The sequence below is a fragment of the Capricornis sumatraensis genome, chromosome X, assembly GCF_032405125.1.
Source record: "Capricornis sumatraensis isolate serow.1 chromosome X, serow.2, whole genome shotgun sequence".
Lineage (NCBI taxonomy): Eukaryota > Metazoa > Chordata > Mammalia > Artiodactyla > Bovidae > Capricornis > Capricornis sumatraensis.
In genome coordinates, this window is record NC_091092.1 from 73,864,751 (window position 1) to 73,877,057 (window position 12,307).

Genomic DNA, 12,307 nt, shown 5'->3' on the forward strand with positions numbered 1-12,307 from the left:
GATGTGATACTGGTCTCATTGAATGAGTTGAGATGTAGTTCCTCCATTTTTATTAGAAGACTTTATGAAAAAAATGGAGTTAATTCTTTTTTTCTTTTTTGAATGTTTGGTGTAATTTTGTGGTTATACCATCTGGACCTTTGCTTTTCTTTGTGGGTAGATTTTTGATTACTAATTCAGTCTTTTCAGTTACAGATCTGTTCACGTTGTTTATTGATTCTTGTGTCAACTTCAGTAATTTATGTGTGTTTAAAAATTTGTCCATTTCATTTAGGTTATCTAAGTTTTTGGCATACAATTGTTCATGATATTCCTTTATAATATTTTAATTTCTTTAAGGTAAATAGCAACATCTCCTTTTAACTTCTCATCTGTGTCCTTTTTTCTTGGTCCATGTAGCCTAGGTGTTTTTTTTTTTTTTCCAATTTTTCTCATCTTTTTAAAGAACTTATTTTGATTTCATTGATTTTCCTCTATTGTTTTTCTGTTCCCTGGTTCACTAATTTCTGTTCTAATCATTATTATTTCCTTTCCTCTGCTTTCTTTAGGTTTAATCTACTAAAGTCTTTACTGATAAAGGGAAATATATTGGGTTTGCCAAAAAGTTCATTTGGGTTTTTCTGGAAGATGTTATGGGGAAACCTGAATGAACTTTTTGGCTAACTCAGTGCAATTAGTTAATAGTATGTTTTTATTTTTAGTAGAAGATGGAACTTAAATTTTCTTTTAAGAGAAAATCTTTAAAAGGTTACAATAGGAAATGTTTTGATTACATACTGCACCTTTCAGAAATGCCTTTTAAAAAGGGATTGGTGTGTCAAAAGGGTGATTATAGGCAGAAAACATTTTTTAACCAAAGCAATATATTAAAAATATTTTTACTGGAGTATAGTTGATAGAAAACTCTTATATTTTAATGTGAGTAAAGTGTTACCAATACTGCCATACAGCATAGATTGAAAAATGGGTTCACAGAATTGTAGGTATTGGTGTTCTGTTTGATAATGCACCAAAGAGATAAATAATGTTTTCATTTCTTGTCTTTTAAGATAAAGTCAGTGGGTCTGGCAATAACTCTGATATGATGGAGAACAGCAGGGAAGAGGTAAGAATAACTTGGAGCATTTAAAAGATATTTATTGCATACTACTAACCAACTAGAGTAGGTGTCATCAGTTTGGTTTTATTTAATATATGCATGTGTTTGAGTTTACTGTTATAACCAAGCATTATTATGATGACTTTATTTTCAGTAATTGTTCACTTTTTGATGGTGTTTACTGTTTTTGTTAGTGCTGTGGTTTGCTTCACCTAAAGTCAGACTACTGAACCTAGCTAACAGGTATTTGAATGTTATTATATTGTAACAGTGGTGCTCAAGGTGGTTGTTATGGGCATAACCTTATGGTTCTGAGATGGATATTCAGAATCTCTTCAGCATTATTATCAGAACCCATCCTGAGATCCTTCACCTGATAATGCCAGCCTACACTGTGTTTTAGGATTCTTTCTATCCAGTGTGAAAAATTGAATCCAATAAAATATACTGATTATATTGGCAAAATGGAGGTAAATTTAGTATCTCTGAGAAAATTGTCGAAGGTACTCTGTGCCATATTTAGGATAGAGAAAATGACACATTTTTAGATTCTTAAAACTGTCTATTGAGATCTGGTTACCTGTACATCTTCGTTTTGTGTTTGTCGGCATAGGCCAAGATCGTGGTATACAGCAGTGTATCATTTTCTATTCCTCAAAATTCAACAGTAATAATTTAACAAAAAGAGATAGTCTTGAATCAAGGAAACCTTGAGAGTAAATGAGAATTAGTTATTGATGTTTCTTTTAGAAAAATGTTTTAGGCATATAAATTATGTCTCATTCTACTGTTATATTATAGATGTTGGTATAGGAAAATAATTGTAGGGATGTTTCTCAGAGTTTTACTCACTTTTGTACTTACTTCTTGCATTTAGGGAGCTAGCTCTGCAGAAAAATCCAAATCGTCAGGATCCTCACGATCAAAGAGGTTGGTTGATACTGGAGGGAAAAAAGTTACTTTCTTTTTCAGGTTGTTTTATTTCCTTTTTATTAGAATAATCTGTTTTTTCCTAAACTTCAAGCACTCTTGTTCTAAGTAAACTAATTTATACAAGCATATATATTTTAAAAAGGGCTGTGTAATATAATGAATCCTCTTGTATCTATCACTTGACTTTTAATTTTAACTAAGATTTTCCCAGGGGAGGATTTATTATGTACTAGTGGCCCTGGCAGTATATAGGTAATTCCTTTCAGATAATATATGTGCTTTAAAAAAAAAAGAGAAAAGGAAAAATGAAATGTTAAATGTCTCATGAGGCAATATGAGTTTTTTAGGGTTATACGAAATTGTCTAGGATGGGAAATGGTAGCCATAATAGTTATAAGGAAGTTATAAGAAGATCAAAGAGTGGTTAAAATACTTATCTGTGTTAAATTGTCAAAGTGAATTGTACATAAAGACTGAAATTACTTCTAAGCATAATGTAATATGTAATATACTATGAAATATAGTTTTTATTAGAAGTTTGCTGTTTATTCTATTGGACTTTTTAAAAAAACTAGTGGAAGTAAATGTCTTTTAATAATCACAGTTTGTTTGTTATTTACTTATTCCCTAAAGTAGTGGTTCTTAAATAGGAGTTCCCCTCTAAACACTCTTTCCTTTTTTAGAGTGCGCATGCCCTGGTCCTGCTGAAGACCTTCTAAATTGTAATGTGGTATAGAGATGTATGCTTCCCTAGGTGATTCTGATATGTATCCCTGGTTAAGAGCCACTACTTAATCTAAACATGTTATTTATATTATTTGGGTGTTTTTCAATTGTCAGAAATGTCTGTAATTCTATGGACTTAATTTTTTCGTAGGAAACCTTCAATTGTAACAAAGTATGTAGAATCTGATGATGAAAAACCTTTGGATGAAACTGTAAATGAAGATGCTTCTAATGAAAATTCAGAAAATGATATTACTATGCAAAGCTTGCCAAAAGGTAAAGTGTATTAATTTTTTATATGAAGTTAAAGTTGAAAAATATCTTTAAATGTCATTACTATAAAATTAGAAATTGATTATTGTAAGCTGTGTGTCAAGGACCAAACCTGACATTTTAGTAGCAGTGGTTTGGAAATGTATTAGTATGGTAATGATAATGTGTGTTCGTGAGGTTAAATATTTAGAATATATAGTCAGGTTTGAAAAGAAAACTTATTGTCTCTTTCCATTGGCTTCTAGTTTCCAAATTATACTTGAATGTGGAAGTTGGTTTAAATGTTTAGTATGTTAAGTTTTGGTTCAGTGAATTTTAATGTGCTTGCTTTACGAAAAACATAATGCATACTCTGAAAACGTCTTAAAAACATTTAAAGTTTAATTTATTCTTACTGCATTCTTAAATTCCCTAAGATTCAAAGTGAAGTTATGTGTTAAATTTGATTTGGATATATTTCTTGTAATTATCCTTTTTTAAAATGCCTTGTCACATTTCCTCTCAACTGTTATGTTTCTAATCTTAAAAGTTTCATTGATTAGATTGGGGCCAGGGCAGGGTTGATAGGGGAGAAGCCAAATTAAAATCTTGGACTTTTCATAGCTCAAGCCTAAGAGCAGTGTGATTACATGATGAGAGAATGACATGGATCTTGGTAATTTCATGGTGTTTCAGAATCAAAAGTTTTGATTTGTTTCTTTATTGAATAATATGTTCAAGGCTCTTAGATTTTTCAGATGTTATCACTGATCATTTGCAGCAATGTTTACTACTTTATTCTCTGTCTCTATTTATGTTTATGTGACACATATTTTGATTATGGAAGTTTAAAAAATGATAAGTAGGAGGATAATACATTTCTTGACTAGGAAAAATTAGGAGTTACAATAGATAAGAAATGAATGAGGAAAATAAATGAATGAGAGGAGGAAGAAAGAAGAAAAATTAATGGGCCTACCATTTACTTGGCTTTGAAAATCATTTTATGTAATGGTTTTGGTGGCCTAAGGCAGAAACAGCTATCATGGCAGTCTGAGTTTCATAGGTAGTGATTCACTTTGGATTATTATATTCTCAGTGGTTGTTACTTGAAGTGCTTATGATGGCCACTGGGTGAGCTAAGAACTAGGAGTTCCAATCTTTCTTTTAGTGACATTATGGAAGAAAGTTAGTATGGGATGTTACTAACCTGAACTAAGGGTAATTCTCTTCCACCAAACCAAAATAGACCTGTTTCATAAGGTCAAATTTGGTTGATTATCACTATTGTTATAATACTGAATATGTATAAGTACTGGACTCTTTAAAAATTAACTCATTTAATTCTCAAAGCAATGCTGTAAGGTATGAAGGAACAAATGCAGAGCTCAAGGAACTTTTTCAGCTTTAAATTGAAAAGCTAAGATTTGAACCCAGGTCTGCCTGAATCCAAAGCTAGTGAGTGCTCTTTCCACTCTGCTGCTTTGCTTTCATTTATAGAAGAATCTTCACAAAGAAATCTTTTTTTTTTCCCCCTGTGTGTGTGTGTGTGTGTGTGTGTGTTGGCGGGGGGTGGGGGGGGAATTATCTGTAAATCTTTAGCTTTTTTCAAATGCCAGGGCTTCTCTGAGAGTATATATGTGAAATGGTTGTTGTGAATAAAGGTTTTTTTTGTGTGTGTGGTATTACTTATATTTACCAGCTTGTAAAAATACTCAATCCTTTGTGCCCTATTTCCCCCCGTTTTTTCAGAGACTCAGAAATTCATTTAACCTCGGTTAAACCTCACTGCTGACTAACATAGACCTATGTTTCAGGGAAGCAGCCCCTGACAAGTACCAGGTTTTACAGTTCACCCTCCATATCCGTGGGTTCTGCCTCTGCAGATTCAACCAACCTTAGATCAGAAATATCTGGGGGAAAAATTGTGGAGAGTTCCAAAAAGCAAAACTTGAGATTGTCATTTGGCAGCCGTTTATATAGGGTTTACATTGTGTTGGGTATTGTAAGTAATCTAGAGATGATTTAAAGTATACAGAAAAATGTGCATAGGTTATAGGCTATTTTATATAAAGGACTTGAGCATCCACGGATTTTGGTATCCAAGGGGTCCTGGAACAAATTCCCCATGGATACTGAGGGACAGTTATACTTTATTAATTTCTGTCAGTAATGCCCAGTTGGGCTTTTTTGGTGGCTCAGTGATAAAGAATCTGCCTGCCAGTGCAGGAGAAGTAGGTTCAATCCCTGGATCGGGAAGATCGCCTGGAAAAGAAGATGGCAACTCACTCCAGTATTCTTGCCTGGGAAATCCCATGGACAGAGGGGCCTGGTGGGCTACAGTCCTTGGGTTCGCAAGAGTCAGACACGAGTTAGTGACTAAACAACAACAATGCCTAATTACTAAGCCCAGCAATATAGGTAAAGTGAGACCTAGCCCTTTTTACCATGCCTCTATTTTATTTGCTCTTGAGAGATTAAAATGAAAAATTAGCAACCTCTCTCCTCAGTTCACATGTTTTATGGCTAAGAGTACATTCTTTCTAAAAGATTTTATAGGGACCAACAATTGATTTCATTCTGCAATTTATTGTTATAGCACTTGAACTTAAGTACCTAAGGCAATATTTGTTTAAAACTCTGTAAGGACTTTCAGGGTACTGAATCTTTGACTTAACTATTTAGGAAATGGTACAGAATAGTACAGCAGTAATAGCAGAATATAAAACAACATTTAAGAATATTTTGCTGCCTTTATGGTTTAGCTTATGAGAAGAATAAGATGTCTTTAAAGCTTTCTTTTCTGATCCTTTTATTTTTTAAACTGTGGAACTTAGCGTAGATGTTCATAGTCACAAAAGCTTTTGTGATAGGCAGTATAAAAATTGAGAACTGGGCTAAAGATTTTTAACTTTATTCACACATTTCTGTTACAAATCAGTTCATAATACTTCCCCCCTCACCACCATTTTTTATGAACTATGTTCCAACAAGTAATTTGATTGTTGACACCTGGCCCTTTTACTATTTCCCTGTTTTATTTATTCTTGAGAGGTCCTTATATAAATATTGAAAGCTTGAAAGAAACAAAACTATGTTCCAGCAATGTTGGCTTTATCTGGAGTCTTGTACTTCACTTGCACATTTAATATGTGTAATGGTTTTTTAAATGAAATCATTCTAGGTACAGTGATTGTACAACCAGAGCCAGTGCTGAATGAAGACAAAGATGATTTTAAAGGGCCTGAATTTAGAAGCAGAAGTAAAATGAAAACTGAAAATCTCAAAAAACGCGGAGGTAAATACAAGTGAAAATGAAAACATGAGTTTAAATTGCTGTTTATGACCATATTGGAAAATCTGATGTGCTTACTAAAAATACCTCCACTTTTCTGCCCATTGTTTTTTAAAAGCACTACTTAAAAATAACTTCTGTTTCTTTCTGAGCTCTGAAGCAGAAAAAGGTTAAACACCATTGATTAAAATACCTTTGCCTTCAGTGGCTATTAAGTTATCTCAAGAAGCTTAGTATTTCCTTCTTACACATGTTAGTTCTGTAATGCTTATATGCCAGAATACCATGTGTTCCCTCTCACATGAAAGAATTTTAGATTTGGACAAAGTCTTCACATGGCCTTCAGATAACTTTATACATATCTAAAACATTGTTTCATAGAGTGATGGACATCTGCTTTAGTGTCACCTTGAGTGCTTAAATTAAAAATGCAATTCCCTTGACTCCACTCATGACAATTTAGAATTTCTGGGGATGATGTCAAGACCCTGGTCCAGTTTGTTGTTATGTGCATTAAAGTCAGACATCTGTTGGTTTAAGGATATCAGTGTAGATATTCATAGAAAGGAGAAGGGAACTAGAGCTAGGGACCTTCCCTTCATCTGTCTCAGTCACCTCTTCCTTTGTCTGTCCACCCTCACTTATACACACAACCATTGGCTAGTCATCTGTAGAAAGTGAGCATGAGGAAGATTCATTTAAAAGTTCACTACAGTGAAGTTTGTGTCCTACTTGTTTGTGTGTGAGTTTAAAGTAGTGCCTGTATGTATTTTTGGGGCATATTAACAGAGCTAGAATCCGTTATGATAGAAAGAATGAGTCTCTAAAAGATAGAAATGACACAAAATTTCTAAATAGAAGTGTAACGGAAGCCTGTCTGTTTAATATTTATCATTTTAATTGTGAAATTATAGAGTAGTTCTTATTTTGCTGAAATTTTGTATAGATTTTATTCCAGTGCTATATGATATCTTGGTGGTACCAGTAAAATATATCTGTACAGTAGTATATCGTATTAGATGTGTGTATAAATATATATATATGTAAATTTTCAAATTGAATTCATTATGTTTAGAGATCAAAAGAATGTAGTTTAGTCTTTTGTCCACCAGGGGGTGTTCTACCTCTTTCAAGCATAAGGAAGATTTTTTGAGACTAATTCATAGTTGGGAAACTGCCATAGCAGCAACAGAGCTCACCAAAGCTAAGTAGTAGTCTTTAAAATAAGAGAATCATCAAGTAGAAGATGATGATAAGGACCAGCAGTAAGAGTTTTTTCTTCTTATTTCTGATTATGGATCCTCTAGGAAGACAGATAACTAAGTATACTGTGTTGTATCAAAATTAATATCTAGTGGTGTCTTTTGGGGAGGGACTCTGGAGTAGTCAGTGCCTCAGATATGGATAATGGCTAAAAGGAGAATAAAAAAGAGCTACAATTATCGGGGAGGGTGATTTTAGTGCTAATTTACTATGCTGCTGGTATTTGGTCTGAGCTGATACATCTCTGGAACATTTTATTGAGTGTTCTGTGTAAGGATGTTTATATTGTGCTTAAGGGAATATGTGTGTTTATAGCCATATGATAGCTAAATCTTTCTTGTTAATTTTTGTCTTAATAATTTGCTACATCTTTAAGCTGTCGGAAATCACACAGGATTTTAACTATTTTTACCTATATACACATGTGTGAATGAACTAGTGACACAAGGTACTGAACTGTTAGTTAATATTCAAACTTCCTAGGAAGTTAGTTCTAAAATTGAAGTCTAATTTAGGAAACTGTCAAGAAGGTAAACTTTATACATAAAATAGTCTTATAATGATTTGAAACAAAATTAAATGCAAAGATATTGACCATTTAAGGAGCCATTGTTTTTTTTAAATATCATAGCCGATTTTGACATCCTTTCCCTAGTTCACTTGTTAGAAAACATATTTTACGTTTAATTTTTCTATATGACAGAATAATTCTCTCCTTAAGATTGATAAAATATATTGAGGTCAGAAATGAAAATGCCTCTTTTCCATTTATATGCTGTGTTATAACCATTATGATATTTCATAACTAAAAAAATAAAACATACATCCGTAGAAACAAGTATGTCTAGTAAAGTACCACTTAAACAGTTTACAATATTTGCTTCAGATCTCATTTAAATAAAGTATTGGTTTATTCCTATTTCCTCTTCTTTTTCACTTCAGGTTGTGATTATTTGAAGTTTGTGTGCATATGTGCTGTTTGCATGCATGTTTTTATATTTTTTTTACCTAATTTTGCTCAAAAAGTATTTGTTTTTCATTTAAAAATATACAAAGTAGTATCTGTAGATATCCTTTTGCAACATTTTTTATTCAATTTTGATTTTGAAATGTATTCATATCAGTAAATGTATAATCGGTTTTTTACGTTTCACTGTTCTATAGAATTCAGTTATATAATTAAATCACTATCCATTTCCTAAATGTGAAATTATTTCTAATTTTTTGTTTTCAAATTTTTCCCAATTGCTAGTTAGTACTTCAGTGAATATCTTTTATGATTCTTTATGCACATTTGGGGAAACTTCTCCATTGGATCACCTAGCTTTTTAAAATTCTTGAGTGATATATGTGCAAAAGCATAAAGAATATGCTTAATATTATCTAACATTGGATGAACATTCAGACTCTAGCTTTTCATTACTTTGTTAGCTTACATGAATGTAATCATTATTTGATATGAAAAAACACACTGTAAATTTATTTGTGTTTAAAGTACAGAATATATGAATACCCACAATCAAATACTAATCCAGGATGGTATGATTTAAAATAAAATATAAGCAGCTTTATAGAGTGTGATGGTGCCCTTATACTTCGAGTAACCTTTTTTAACTTCTGCAAGTAAAAATATTTGTGCTGATACTTGGGTCCCTGGTGCTTTGGACCTTAAAACTAATAATAACACAAAATAGAAAATTAAAAGGTGAGAAATACATGTGTTGTTTTGTCTTTTTGTTAGTGATAGAGACAATTTTTTTCCTTTTTTTTTTTTTTTAAGTCTTAGTCCCCTCCCCCCCCTTTTTTTTCCTTCAGTGAATGCAGGCATTTTCACTGGCCTCTTTTGAATCATATTCTGCCATCTTATTTGGGTAAGAGTTGTTTGCACATCAGAGTCACCTGTAAAACTTTCAGTGTGTTAGGGATGGGAATGGCTGTCCCTATTTTTAAAAGATTCTTTGTCTGATTCTAATTTTCAGTTCAGATTGTGAAGCACTATGTAGAACTAGAGATGAGGATGAGGCAAAAGTTCCTTTTATTCTTGTGTAGGTTATCTTCAATCTGTTTTTCTACAGAAACCGTGGCATGGGGCTCTGTCAAAACCCAGCCATTCTGAGGTTTCCCTGCCAAGATAGATATAACTGCAAATCTTATTTGTCCATATTTGGAAATAGTGGACAGTGCTGATATGGACTTGACAATGGAGTAAATATAGAAAAAAGGCAGGTTAATGGGGATTGTGGATAGCATTGAAGGGACTCTGAGGAAGGAAATTGGTAACATAAAGTTGTCAGGTTTTTACATATTTTTGAAAGGATCTGTATAGAAAATTCCATTTTGAGAATAAAAATTTTATGGCATACCTAACTAAGGTATAGGGTTCCAAAAGAATCTATTCTATGTATTTCACTTGCTTCTCCATTCTTTAAGAACTGATGCTGAATTTATTTGTGAAGCAGTAGCAAAATGAAAAGAGCTCTTGATACCTATTTTTAGAACTTCTTTTATGGAATCTCTTCATGTTATATCAAGTTGTTGTGAGAAATAGGGTTTGCATCTGTAAAAGGGAACAAGGTACCTCTGCAATTTGTCAAGGTTGTCATGTTTTTAGTAAGTCCATAAAATTATTAACCTTTCTATTTGTATCCAAAATGTCATTTTCCCAAGGATTATGAAGTATTTAATTCTCAATTTGAATGTTGGAAAATGCTAACTAAAATATATGTCTTTTTATATGTGTGTCTATGTGTGAATAATGGTCACTCTTTTCTTCTAGAAGATGGGCTTCATGGGATTGTGAGCTGTACAGCTTGTGGACAACAGGTCAATCATTTTCAAAAAGATTCCATTTATAGACATCCTTCACTGCAAGTACTTATTTGTAAGGTATGTAATGATCTGTTGATAATTCCACAGATATCTGAATGCTTAACATGTGTCAGACTTTTGATGCAGTGATGAAGATGGAAATGGTTTCTGCCATTGGAGGGCATATACTGGTAGCGGGGAAGACAGCCATGAAAGGGCCAATAAGTGCTACGATAGGGGGGATACTGTGTACTTTGGGAACACATGAGAAGCCATTGTAATTTGAAGTTGATATATAATGGAGATGATACAGCTGATGTCTGAAATATAAATAGGAATTAGCTTGGTAAAGTGGGATTGGTTCAGTATATTTTAGATCAGAGGCAACATGATATTCAAAGACTCATAGGTGAGGGACAATGTGGTGTGTTGGAGAATTGCAGAGTATATGTGTATGCACACATATGTTTTATAACCTTCCCTCTTTACATACTCTAATTATTCAAATCTAAATTCTCCATGTAGAGTAGTGTTTTGATTTAATTTGGAGATTGTAGATTTAAAAAAAAACATATGTATTGAAGATAATTTTAACAGTCTATGTAAACTTTTTTATAAGTAATACCTTGGAATTAATTTTAAATATCTACTTTATCAAGCATATCATTTCCCCAACTCATGTTACTGCTAAATTAATCCTGTAGTAGTTTGTTTCCCAATAAAATATCTACTTGAATTGTAGGGGCAGACCAGACTTTCCTTAATTAGAGTTCCATTTGTAGATCTTGCATGAATTTTTGATAGATATAGACCAACTGAGCGACTTCACTTTCCCTTTTCACTTTCATGCATTGGAGAAGGAAATAGCAGCCCACTCCAGTGTTCTTGCCTGGAGAATCCCAGGGATGGGGGAGCCTGATGGACTGCCGTCTGTAGGATCTCACAGAGTCGGACACGACTGAAGTGACTTAGCAGCAGCAGCAGACCAACTTAAGCTAGATTTACTGCCTAAGAGGCAGTAATTTGTGTCCTTCCTTTTCTTGAATTCAGTTCAGTCAGGCTTCTAGTTTTAAATTGTGACAGCTGAATTTTGCATCTATTGGATTTGTAATGTGCATTCCTTTTTTGTTGTATATGTGATTGTTTTTTTTCAAAGGCCAATCTGTTGAGCCCAGGTCAGTAATCAGTAGTTGTTATCAGTGGTCATGGAACCTTCCCTTTTCTTCTATTTCATTGAGAAGGAATTTAAAGTCAGTCAGATTTGGATTTGAATATCAGTTTTGCCTTTGTAATTGTATGACTTTTGGAGATTTATTTACATATTAATGAACCAAAGCCTTGTCTCTCAAATTGGGCAGTAATAGTGCCTATCTTACACAGTAGGTATTGGAGATTTAAAGATAACATAGGGCAGAAAAGGATACTATTGCTCAGCTCTACACACAATAGCTGTTTATATATGATGACTATTAAATTAGTATTAAGTAACAACAAATCTAATATATTTTTATGTAGATCTTTGGTAGCTAGCCATATGAGATCAGAAATTTGCCTTAAAAATCTTCTATCAATTTTTATATAAGGAACAGTGGTACTTGATGATATGGAAGTCTGTTTTAATTTCTTAAGCTATTCCTGTGTCTCTAAAGTACTAGTTGGGGTGGTACAGTGTTTTTGCTTTGATTCTCTAAAACACACATACACACACACACATAGATGCATTCCCTTTACTTTTTTAATGACTTAAAAATGAAGTTTTTCTCCTTTATGAATATTAAAAGTTTTGAATAAATTTCCCCTTTCTCTCTCTTTTTTTAAATAGAATTGCTTTAAGTATTACATGAGTGATGATATTAGCCGTGACTCAGATGGAATGGATGAACAGTGTAGGTAGGTAATAAATCAAGATGAACTAAAATTCAGTGTTGTCT

At 32.9% G+C, this 12,307-nt stretch overlaps 1 protein-coding gene across 1 annotated transcript in view; it reads left to right on the forward strand.

Moving 5' to 3' along the window:
• The window catches only part of ATRX (ATRX chromatin remodeler), a 214,071-nt gene that overhangs the window by 21,095 nt on the left and 180,669 nt on the right, over positions 1 to 12,307 (forward strand). Inside the window, exons 2-7 of the mRNA XM_068963358.1 lie at positions 1,050 to 1,105; positions 1,977 to 2,029; positions 2,910 to 3,034; positions 6,195 to 6,308; positions 10,345 to 10,454; positions 12,199 to 12,266. Coding sequence (XP_068819459.1) covers positions 1,050 to 1,105; positions 1,977 to 2,029; positions 2,910 to 3,034; positions 6,195 to 6,308; positions 10,345 to 10,454; positions 12,199 to 12,266 — 526 coding nt within the window. The remainder of the gene's footprint in view (positions 1 to 1,049; positions 1,106 to 1,976; positions 2,030 to 2,909; positions 3,035 to 6,194; positions 6,309 to 10,344; positions 10,455 to 12,198; positions 12,267 to 12,307) is intronic.